General features: G+C 43.4%; 1 protein-coding gene across 3 annotated transcripts in view; it reads left to right on the top strand.

The window, feature by feature from the left end:
• The window catches only part of NAV2 (neuron navigator 2), a 406244-nt gene that overhangs the window by 172276 nt on the left and 221163 nt on the right, over positions 1-12805 (top strand). For all 3 annotated transcript variants that reach the window (XM_019551622.1, XM_019551621.1, XM_019551619.1), the window contains exon 5: positions 7036-7324. In XM_019551622.1, the coding sequence (XP_019407167.1) occupies positions 7036-7324 (289 nt within the window). The remainder of the gene's footprint in view (positions 1-7035; positions 7325-12805) is intronic.

The following is a 12805-nucleotide window of genomic DNA, read 5'->3' as shown; positions in this document are numbered from 1 at the left end:
CCCTTTTCCTCCCCCCTCTGCCCACCACAATAGACTTACCAGCTAGAGGTAGCCATGTCCTGTCCAATGTGGCAAGGCCTGCTGCCTGTTTAATCCATGGCTGAATCTCTGAAGCAGCGCTGAGGCTTCCAATTCGATTCAGACCTTTTAATTGGTCTCCTGATTTGATTTGGATTAAGAGATTTGGTCACTGAATCGGGCCAAATCTCCTCCGAATTGAGTGGGCTACTGAAGCTTCGCACAGCCCTACCAATCAGCTTTAGCTTTGTATCCATGCCTATGCTATTCCTTGGACCTATACAGAGGCAGATCTTGGGCATTTGCAAACCCATGTCCCTGTGTTTTCCACTGTATTTCTCACTGCCAAGGTTTTTCAGATTAGATACAGTCAGATTATGCATGGTGGGAAGTACAATGTTCTTTGTAGGTAACACCTTAGTTGTCTCTAAATTAACGTGTTTTCTGGAAAGAAATTAGTCCAGCATATTGTAAAATCATAAAGCATTGAAAGATAACATCTTAATACACCAGCGATTTCAACCAGAGTCTCGTGGCATGCTATGCAACATTAGGTGTGCAAGTGCAAAAATGATTCATAAGACAAACCCAATGATTTCAAAGAAGAATCTACAGAAGAATAATCTCAGTTGTGGCATTTTGAGTTCTTTGCAACAGAAAAAATGCTCTATAATTTTTTTATTGTCAAAAAATGAAAACTAAGAGCATACTTTTCCAAAGCATGGCTTAAGTCTAACAAGGCATGCCTTGAACCTAATCATGAATGCCTTATGTCTAAAAAGGTTAAGAACTACTGTACTAGATTTTCGTACAATCTCTTCTTCACTAGAATCTATATTTTGCTTCATGGCTGAATATCATGCATCTGTAGCTATATAACTTTAAGGACAATTTGTGGCTACAGCAACGTTCCAACCCTACTTGCAGCTCAATTGTAGCTTACAGTCTCCAAGATAGAAATGTAATCCTTTCTATTTTCTTTCTCTTTGACTGCCATAGAGTTCTAATCAGAGTCAGAATTGTTTCCAGAACTGGTATTGCACATCCCTGGTAAAGCCTTGAACACTCACTGAGCTATTGTGTTTGGTTCCCACCAAGTTGGCTTATGTGCTCCCAAATTTTCCTTGGCCTGAGTAGGTTTCAGAAGTGGGCCTCTGTAGCATGCTTCCTGGTCAGAAGCTTTCTGTCTCTTACCTCTTCAGGGAATTAGGACACTGCAGCCCAAATACACCGTCCAGGGGTGGGCAAAATGGCAGATCTGACCAGACTCTATTTCCTAGCAGCCTCTGCCCTGGCCAGTCTCCATAGAGACCCTGGAAGCAGTGGGGCCATAACAGCATAGGCTGGTCCAGCCCTGGCCTTGGCCCTGTGCTGTTATGGCCTTGTACTGTTACAGCGCTGCTGCTTATGGGGTCTCCATGAAGACTGGTTGTGAGTGGTGCATGCAGGCCATGCAGCTGGGTGGGAAGCTGCACTGGGTTGTGGAGCTGCTGCAGGGCCTGAGCTGGGATCCTGTGGTGGTCACAGCTTGGGGCCAGAGCCAGGGCAGAGCCGCGATCCACTACCTGCAAACCCTGCCTGTGGATCCCACACTTATCACAAGGGTGTCCAGGCAGCAGATTGTGGCTCTGTCCTGGCCCTGGCTCCACTAAGATCCTGGGGTCTTCCTGGGCCCCACCCACCGCTCATGCCATGGGCTGCAATCTTATCCCAGCCTCCTGACTGCACACCCTTCCCCTGCAGATCCCACCCCTGGCAGTGGGTGCAGAGTGGATGGGTTAGGGTGCCTGTGCAGCAGAGCTGGGTCTGGCAGCAGTGGCCAAAAGGAGCTGCCATCAGAGGGGCTACTGAGAAATGGAGTCCCCCATGGGCCCAATGTGGTCTGTGGGCAGGACTTTGCCTACCCCTGCCCTCAGCCCATGGGCTGCTGAGGACCTCCTCCCAAGTGGTTGAGATGCATCCTTTCCCTTGTGTATACTCTTGCATACAGTCCACCCAACCCTTCAGGTTCCCTGGTCGGTGAAAGCAGACAGACTCTCTGGTTTTCCAAGGGGTTCAAAAAATCTCCCCTTATGTCAGCAAGTATAAGAAATATATATTGATCGAGGTAAGTAATAAATGCTGACATGTATTGCCCTGCCTCTATTTTCTCTCTTTTTTGGGCTTAAATTACTGCCCACCAGTAACTTAAGAGGTAGGATCCTTCTCTTGCAGATCATGATTTGTCCTCCGAATCATGGAGGAGATGGAACTGGGACTAGCTACTCGGATCAAGGACAACAAGAAGTCCTTTTTTAAATACATAAGGGGCAAAAAGAAGGTACTGGGTAATGTGGGGCCCCTGCAAGACACTCTAGGAAATCTGGTTGTACACCAGATGACAAAGCTAACCTATTTAACAACTTCTTTGCCTCCATTTTCCTGAGCAGGGACCAGATCAGCCGCCCCCCACCGGGACCCTCCTCAGGCCCCAGGGGAGTCGCACCCAGGCCAAGGGTCAGTGAGGATCTAGTCAGGGAACTTCTGGAGGGACTGGCCGTATTTAAATCAGCTGGTCCGGACGATCTCCACCCCAGAGTGCTGAGGGAATTAGCTGAGGTCATTGTGGGACCCCTGGCATGGTTTTATGAGCACTCATGGTGCTCTGATGTGGTGCCAGAGGACTGAAGAGGGCCAGTGTGGTTCCCATCTTCAAAAAAGGGAGGAAGGAGGATCCGGGAAACTACAGGCCAGTTAGTCTTACCTTGATTCTGGGTAAGCTTTTTGAGAGAATTACTCTGGCACATGTCCATGAGGGGCCAGCGGGGGAGGTTATGCTTAGGGGCAACCAACACTGACAAGTGCAGCAAGGTGATGCACCTGGGGAGGAAGAACCAGCAGCATACCTGCAGTCTGGGGAACTCCCTTCTTGTCAGTACAGAGGCGGAAAAGGATCTTGGAGTCATCACTGATGCCAAGATGAACATGGGCCGGCAGTGTGGGGATGCAGTCAGGCAGGCCAACCATACCTTGTCATGCATCTACAGATGCATCTCAAGCAGGTTCAAGGAGGTGATCCTCCCCCTCTGTGCAACACTTGTCAGGCCGCAGTTGGAGTACTGTGTCCAGTTCTGGGCGCCGCACTTCAGGTGGGATGTGGACAACATGGAGAGGGTCCAGAGGAGGGCCACTCGCATGATCAAGGTGCAGCGGGCATGCCCTACGAGGAGGGGCTATGGGACCTGAACCTGTTCAGCCTCCACAAGAGAAGGCTGAGGGGGGAATCTAGTGGCCTGTTACAAACTAGTCAGAGGGGACCAGCAGGCATTGGGGGAGTCACTGTTCCCCCGAGCAGTACCAGGAGTGACTAGAAATAACAGTCACAAGGTGGCAGAGGGTAGATTCAGACTAGACATCAGGAGGCACTACTTCACTGTCAGGGTGGCTAGGATCTGGAACCAACTTCCAAGCAAAGTGGTGCTGGCTCCTACCCTGGGGGTCTTTAAGAGGAGGCAGATGAACACCTTGCTGGGTTCATTTGACCCCAGTACTTTTTCCTGCCATGGCAGGGGGTCGGACTTGATGATTTGCTTACCCTACAACTAAGAAGGCCTGGATGCAGCTGCCTGCCATATAAAACTTGTGGAAAGGGACATGAGCCTCAGTCTACTATTCCACAGTCCTTAAATGTGTTCTCTATATGGCTGTCCCATTCTCTGCCAGGAAATCAGGATCATGCTGTGGACCTGAATATTTGTTCCGGGGTAGGGTTGCAAAATGTTCCTACATAAATGTATGGCTGGCCTATTCTGATCTTTATTATCTTGTTTTGTTCCTACTTTGCCAGATACTCTAGGGCATTGTGCATAAATTATGCTCTTTACATAAATTCAAGGGATAGCTCCAAGAATAGGTCTACTTTTTTTTTGCTTGTATTTCTTCAGTCTTTAAGTTCATGTGTAGCAAGGAGCTTTATGCAGTTTTCAAGTGCTGCAATAAAGTTCTGATGTTTCATTTGTGAATGTCCATGTAATCAGAGACCAGTGTTACCCCAATAAAATATCCTGCATGTTTTCTTTCCCCTATATCTCTTCCTGTCAGATATTTCTTAGCTGCTTGAGTGAACTTTGTGTGGCATTCCCTATTCTCACTAAATCTAGCATACTTTCTATGTCAAGAAAGAGAGGAGATTGGGCAGCCTTCAAAATTGGAAGTCAAAGCAGTGAGAGCAATAAGTAATAGCAGAAACCTCATAGCATGGAAGTTTCCAATCAGCTGGTTGGGATGGTTTCTTTAAAAACTAAATCCTGGTTTCTCCTGAAACCAGATCATCTGGCAGCATTTGCTTCATAAATATAAAAAAATAAACAACTAAAGCTTTTTTTGGTGGCCAAAATGAAAATGAGTGGGTTATGCACTTCTACTCTCATAAATCAATGCACATGTTTAAAATGGCTCATAGGACAGAAGGGAAATTCAAAGAGGAAGTAATTCAGACGGTACTAATTGGCAGAGTGTAGTGAGGTTGAAGTACTCTTTATGTACAAAGTCCAGTGGCAAACCCCCAGGTAAATTATCTCAGTCCATCTTTTAAGATAAGAAAACTAATAGTGCATCTCAAAGGCCTGTTTGAAATACTTTTCATGTTCTTAAAGAGCCAGAAACTTCTCACTGTGAAGTCAGAGGAAGGTTTTATTTTTTGCCCTTTCAATTGAATGAAATCAGGACTGCATCCAGTGTCGGTATAATTTTTCCTGTATCTGCTTTAGATTTTACTTAGGAAAATTATAGACAATATACAAATATTATCAAAGTACAGAAGAACTTCTCTTTCGTCTTTGTTTTGCTTTTTATTTGCTTTGTTATTTTCAGTAAAGAATTAAAATTGGGTTTCTCTTCTGATAAGAAAGCATGCAACAATAGGCACTCATTCAAAATTGTTTATCACATAGCATGGCTATAATTAAATGATACTTGATACTTCCCATACTAAGACCTTGTTTTCAGCTGTTTATATGTTTGCTACACTTAACCATTTAGCCTTTCTTCCATACCATGCAACCGCACCAGGCTGAATTTTTATTTTTGCTTTTGCAGTTAAATTCCTCAAAGATATGAGAATGGAGCAGAGAGCTCTGTTGAGAAGCAAAGATTTAGAGAAAGAAAACTCTCACTGTGTAAGGAGTGAAACTGAGATCAGAAGATGTAGGAGAAAAGGATACATTGTGACTTAATGAAGATCCAACAGCATGAAATTAGGACTAGGAGCCAATAGGGTTGGAAAACAGGGGGAAGATGTCACTGATGTCCAGTTAAGGCAAGGATGGGCAAAATATGGCCTGCAAGCTGAATCCAGCCTGCCAAGGGATTTTATCCAGCCTGCAGTGGGTTTCTCAGCCCTGCCAAGCCCAGGTGCAGCGGGAAGCATGGGTCGTGGTGTATGTGGCTGGTTTTGCCATTGAGAGGGCTCAGCTTCCAAGTAGCCCTCTCAATGGTGGCTCCTTCCAGCTACTGCTGCCTGTGTCACTGCCACTGCCTGTGCCACTGCCACTGCTTCTTCCAGCTACCGCTGACTGTGTCACTGCCACTGCTGGACCTGGCCCATCCACCCTGCACCCACTGCCATGGTTGGTGGACAGAACAGGAGGTGGGTAGGGTCTCCATGGAGACCAGCCCGGGACCCCTGTGGGCAGGGTGTGCTGGGCCAGGTGGATGGGATGGAACTGCAGGTACGTGGGGAGCACCAGTAGTCTGGAGTGGTGAGATTAGGATTTGCTGTTTATAAGACCTCGATTTAGGATCAGAATACTGTAAACAGGACTAAGAGGGGCTAGTTGAGAAGAAAGATGACTGTGATGGAGTGATAGGGTAGGATTGGAAAGGTACAGGGCAGAAGGGTTTTCATTTGGGAAGTTAGTTTGGAAAAGTCTATGCTTACTAGAACAAGCTCCCATCCACCACCAAGGGTAGAACCCATGATTCTGGAGTCTGACCATCCCTCTGTCTCCATGGCATATCTGGAAACCCCACTAAGTATAGTAAAAACCTTATTCTTCTCTAGTGCTAGTATGCAAGGATGAAGGCAATTTACTGGTGTCATCAGTTACTCTTAGTTCATATGCTCTATATAGTGTCCATAAAATTTCCATCCATATTAAAAAATCACATGGACATTAGAACAATGCCACATGATAGGGATGCTTTTAATACAGGTTACTTTTTTAAAGTGGACGGTATTCAGACTAAATGTGCAGAATGCATTAAATAGCTTTATATTGTTTTCATTATTTTAGTTTAACTTATTTCCATTATGAACACCTAACATATATTTGAATAAGAAATATAATATCACTCTTTTTAACCCAGATATCTATCAGTTTGGCACTGTCACAAGGCAATAAGGGCCTGATACACACACATCATATACAACAGTATCATAATGGGTTTGTAAGCGTTTGCGTTCCTGAATGTTACATAGTCTATTTTGTTTTAATACAATTATGTTAAAAGAATAGGGAGGGGGAAATAGTATATGAGCATGTTATTAAAGACTGCATTGCAACTCATACACCAAATGAGGGATGATTGAAAGTTGCACAGAGAGCCCTAATTTTGGCAGCAGTTTCTCAGTTTTGACTAGTGGATTTTGTGACATTAATGCTGTTCTTAATAAACCAAGTCTGAATACAGTTGACTGCTAGCAAATTGTTTGCAAGATGATGATATGTCATATTTGTTTTTTACTTTTACAATTTTTGACTTGAAGGAGTTTTCTGTTAAAGTGTACCAGCTCACCAGATGACTTTCATTTCTAATACATTCACTGCAATCATTTCAAGGGAGAAATAACTAGTTTACTTTGTGGTTGGTGCCCAATGTTAATCAGCTGTGATGCTAATCAGGTTTGCAGAAAGTCTGCTGTATCCTAAAGGAATTAAGTTCAGGCAGCCTAAAGAAGAGTGTGAGGATGGAAATGAGTTGTATTGTAAGAAAAATCTATATCAGTGCTTGATGAGTAACTTTAAATTTGCCTTACAGAAATCAGGAATGGGAATCTAAAGGCCATTTTAGGTCTTTTCTTCAGTCTGTCCCGATACAAGCAGCAGCAGCAGCAGCCACAGAAACAGCATCCGCAGCACCATCCATCCCAGCAACCTTCTGCAGTATCTCAGCAAGCAGGACCTCCATCTCAGTGCCAGATTGGGGTGCAGCAGCAGCATCCACAACCACAACCACAACAGGTGCTGGCTTCACCCCAAACACAGTGCCAACAACCCCAGCAAGCTGCACATCATCAGTTAAAAGCACAACCAGAAATGCAGTCAAGGTGGGATATTTTCTTCAAAGTTTTCCCCTTTAAATAGATTTCAAAACCAGAGTCAGCCTCTTTCTCGTGCTCTTTTTCAGAGCAGAAGCTAATTAACACCTCAAACTCTCAGGAGGTGAAAGCTGTGTATAGCAATCAACTTCGCAGTCCTTAAAACTAAAATAGAAGAGAGAATGGTTTGTTTGTAGCAGCAATATTTATTTATGCAGTTTTAAGATGTTGGTACATGGGAATAAGCAGGATTTAGGTTAAGTAAGCGTATGGTTTTATTTCATTTTATTTCTTTCTAATGATAAAGCCTTTAATTAGAGGTACCCATCAAGAAACGGTAGTTATTTATGCAAGACCAAGGATCACGTCCTGAAGGCAAGATGAAGCCATGTTTTAATGTTATGTGTATCTTTACAGGGATTACATAACCATGATGACTTGTATCTTAAAATAAAAATCCCTGCAGAATTTTTCAGCTCAAAACCAGTGTACATGGAGGAATCTGTCTCAAAGATTGGTGATCAAAACCTTTCACCGTTCTTGTTGGTTCAAATCTATGATAGGTTTGTTGTTCAAAAGTCGTTAACAACTGATAGATGTTTTATGGTTCATGTGACATGAATTTGGTCTCATTTTAATTATGAGACTAGTGCCCATATTGCAAAAATAATAAATCCATACTTTGCATCTTTTTGGCAAACCCTGAATGGCAAACCTGACTGGCTATTCAATAAGCCTTGAAATGGTTACTCCAAATTAGGTGTGAAGCCAGTGATACTACTCCTACTGTACCCATTCCACATGTTTTATGTATTGGACTATTTATCAATTGAAGAAAATAGGACTTCTCATGGGAGTGAGGTGAAAGGTTTTAGCACTAAAGACATACCTAAACATCTCTTTTATTTCCTGTCCTACTATATGTGGTCTGTTTTGATTTTCAGGTAACAATAAAAAATGTTTTTAATTTTATGCTGTGTTTCAAAGTAAGTGCTGGTTTCTGGATACAGAACAACCTCAGCACCAGGAATATACATTTGGGCTGTGCAAAGCTTTGGTCACTGATTCACTGGCTGAATTTCTGAATCCAAATCGAATCAGGAGACCCTTTAATCTCCGAATTGATTTGGAGAGATGGGGAAAGATTTGATGATTCAGACATAGACACAGCTTTAAATGTTTTTTCCACATACCTCAAGGTATCAGGCACGGCTCGTGAATGCTGTGGTATGGGGGCGGGATGGAGCATCCCAGAGGAGCATGGGGAGCTCCCCAGTGTGCTTGGCAGCAGACCCAGAAGTGAACCAAGAGCACTTCTGGGTCTGCTGGGGAGCATGCTGGGGGGCCCCCTGCACCTCCTCTGGCTCGGTGACTGGTGCCTCCTGGGTCTGGGGGGGCACCTGGGGTCCCCCTGTGGCCAATCCCTGAACCAGAGGGCTGTGGGGGTTGGGGGGCACGCTCAGTGGCGGATCTGGAAGTGGACTGGAAGTACTTCCAGTCTACTTCTGGGTTCATTGTCAAGCAAAGAAGGTCCTCCCCGTGCTCCTCTGGGATGCTCCATCCACCCCAGCATCACAGTATTCACGAGCCATCTGGTACCTTGAGGTATGTAGAAAAAACATTTAAAGCTGTATCTATGCCCAAATCACTGATTTTCCAAATCAGCATCGAATCTTCAGATTCGGCCGAATTGAATCGGGATAGTGATCTGAATTAACTAATTGAATCACTGTCCCCGATTTGGGCAGAATTTGAATCAAATATGGCCTGGTTCGTACACTGCTAATATACATTCTTAACCTGAATCTTGCTAACTGGGACAGTTGTCAGAGTTTTTACAATTCTTTGCCTTACAGCAAAAACTGTGCCCTTTAATAGATTCAACAAAGCATTGAACAAAGTGATGTTTTCTCTATAATTATATACAGACAGTATTTTTACAGCTATATGAAATTTTCATAAGTTTCTATACAAAATATCTCCTATATAAAAATGTAAATTGAACATCAAGAATAAATTGCAATGATCCTTTCTTTGTGGCAGAGAAGCACTGAATGTTTTAAACATTGGGTTGGTGATTGCAACATATTCTGGTAATGATCTAGAAACAATCAAAAACAAACTTCGAATTTGAGGATTTCTATAGCAGTAGCATAAATTCACAGATAGTATACATTAGCATTATTAGCTTACTCAGGTTCCACAATGCATATAATAATGATTTGAAAAAGAAATGAATGATAAAGTTTGATTTTTGCTCTCACAAATATAGGTTCAATGTAGCATACTTTAATGTCTTAATTGCTGAATATGAAACTAAACACAGACTACAGAAAATGAATCAAGTCTGAGGAGTTCTACCTAGGAATGAAGCTCTTGTGAAATGAATTTAAAAAAAAAACCTTGCCTTTCTAAAACCACTGGCTGAGTTCAGGGGCTTTTTTTGACCGTTTCTTCTTTGCTCACTCATGTCTTCCACTTTTTCTTTCCCATTGTGCAGTGTGTCACCCAGGGACTCATCTCAAAGCAAAATCATCCGATTCACTCTTGGTCAGAAAAAGACTTCTAGGTTAGCATTTCTTCCTCTTCTGCAAAGCATGGATAACCCTTCTTGCAAGATTTCCAACTGCATGTTTAGAGTTCACCTTTAAAAATATTTACCTTTTTAGTACCTCAGAAGTGCTCAAGCTTAGGGGCTCTCTAAGACCATCCTTTTATTCCTTTGTTTTTGCTTGACTTTTTATTTAGGTGGATGCCCTTGTCTTTCCTGTTAGCAAAAAATATTGTGGTTTGACAGTTTTTGTGAGACTTTCAATTTCAAAAGGCAAGATGTTTCTAGGGGTTCCCTCCCTGACATACTTACATCAGTAATTTCCATTTCTATACAGTTGAAATGACTAATGTCACACTAAATTCTCTGTAGTAATAAGAATTGGAACATATATTCTGCAGGCAGGGCAAGCAGGTCTTCAGCCCTAGATGCTATCATAGAGAGGGTGCCAGAATTGCACCCCCACCCTGGGAATCTGTCACAGCAGGTGCAACACCTCACTCAGCAATGTCTAGTAGAGGGAGAAGGGGGGGAGTATAATCTCCCCCTCCCTGCCCCTCCACCACCCTCCTACCCCTTCAAGGAGTACTTGCCATGCTGGGCACAGCCCTGCATCCAGTCGCGTATCAGTGAATGGCGCATGACAGGCAGCCCCCAGGGAGCTCATGCCATGGGACTGCTGCACCTGGTGTGCAGTGAGCCTTTTCTCAGCAGCGGCAGCTCGAGTCCACACTGCTGTAGCAGTAGACACAGCAGTAGCAGCTGCTGTTTGAATGCAGAGAGCAGGGCCAGGTAAGACTCTGTCCCTCTTCTCCTCCCTACCGCCTTCCAGTGATCTGCATAATCTCCTCCCAACCAGACTTGGACACAGGCGTTGGTGAACTGGGCAGCTGCCTAGGGTCTGGATGGAAAGGGGACCTGAAAATGGTAATTTTTTTCCTGTTGTCCAATTATTATTATCATTATCTCTGATGAAGGGGGGCCCAATACTAAAAGTTCACCTGGGGCCACCAGGACTCCAGGTACATCATGGCTTCCAACCCACCCTGGGGTGCTGAGGGAGCTTGCTATGCCTCTGCCTGTGCATCAGGTGAGACAAACCATGTGGTAGGTATGTTTCATCATTGCTCCTGGACTTCCCTGTGTCCTCTAGTTGAGAATATCTAATTTTCCTGAAAATGAATAATAGGTATTTCAGTATGTTTTCCCCTGAATCCCAGCTTGACCTACATGCCAGCTCCTCACTGTACCAGTCTAAGGCTCCCTGTCGTAATCATCTCAAGTGCCTTTGGCATCAATCATATACTTTCTTGTGATTGATATTGCTCTTTGTATTATTGTGTAATCATGGGGATTTTATTAGGAACTCAGCTGTAGTTCAGCACTAAGTACCGTATTGTCATTTGCCATTTTTTTCTTACCTTTTACATTGACCACCAAATCTTTCCCCTTTCTGTATGTGGAATTAATGCTGAAAAAGCATGAGTTTTGCCTAGAGTCTGGATTCACTTATCCCAGATATTTTACTTGGTGAATGGAGGGTCTAAGCACCTGAAAACCTTCCTGTACTTGAGCTCCTGTCTCAAATCACCTTTTAAGCATTGTTGGCTCTCCCTATTACTCTTTCTTCCTTATTTATTTCCCTCCTAACACCCACTTGATATCTGAAAACCATGTGGTTCTTCTCCAGACATGGTTATGTTAGTTTACATTTTTGGGTTATCTGAAGGTACTGAAGAGAGGGGTTTTTTCAAATTTATACCTGGTCTCTGATAGCGAGACTCCAGGATGTCCACCCTGAAACTAGAGTCTTCTAACAAGTGGGCTCCTGATGCTACTAATGCACTTTGTTTTAGTGCTAGAGGCCTGTGATTAAACCAAAATGGATCAGATTGGTCACAATAGGACCCATAATTAGGAGAAATGATTATTTGTATATCTTCTTAAGTATTCTATTCTTGTGTATACATATATATATATAGAGAGAGAGAGAGAGAGAAAGAGATATCTATCTATCTAGATAGCTATTGAGATATATGTAGATATATATACTATTTACATGCATTTTGACTAGCAGATGCAATACTGATTGAGTTTAAAATTTGTTATTTTCTGTTCTAGTTAATGTGTCTTGATAGTCTTATTCACTGAATAATGTTGCTGAATTTATGGATTTCTGGCTTTTTGTCTGCTAGCCAGTTTGGTCCACTACCTTCACACTGTGCTTATCTACACAAGACACTACATCACTTTAGCATAGGTGGGCACAAAGAGTGACGCTGACACTACTTTGCCATAGCATCGAGCTATGTCACTTCTGCTCATTGCTACAGTGACATAGCATGTAAAAATAACCTTGTGCCACTGGACCTGTGCAGTACCAAGTGTGTAGTCAGGGGCACATTTAGATGCACCCACTATGGTTGAAAGTATCGTATTTACTTGGTTATAAGGTGACCGTGAATATAAGATGACCTCCCCAATAATTACATTCTATAAATGGAAAATTTATAAATTTGTTTTAATTTTCCAGGTATAGAATCTAATTATTGGAGGTTTGCCTTGAATTTGTTCCCCTCCCACTGCTACAGCAGGAAAAATAAATTGGGGGGGGGTCAGGTAGCCCTCTTGCCTTCTGCCTACCCCTTAACTTCTTCCCCCTGCAGCTCCTTTTCCCCTGTCCTTACTGTCAGACCTGTCTTTCCCTGAGAACATGGAAGTGAGAAGCAAATTTGAAAATACTGACCTTGACATAAAGATGTGTGCAGTGTGGTCCCCCAAGGCTTGCTCCTTGGACCTGTGCTATTCAATGTCTTCATCAGCAACTTGGATGAGGTCATGGAGAGCACTCTGTCTAAATTCACATATGACAAAAAATTAAACACAGTAGTGGGGAGGGATCAAATCCAGGCAGACGTGGACAGGTTGGAAAAGTGGGC

The sequence above is a fragment of the Crocodylus porosus genome, unplaced genomic scaffold (assembly GCF_001723895.1).
Source record: "Crocodylus porosus isolate Cpor-Errol unplaced genomic scaffold, CroPor_comp1, whole genome shotgun sequence".
Classification (NCBI taxonomy): Eukaryota; Metazoa; Chordata; order Crocodylia; family Crocodylidae; genus Crocodylus; species Crocodylus porosus.
The sequence above is the reverse complement of the archived record's forward strand: the minus strand, read 5'-3'. Positions and strand labels throughout refer to the sequence as shown.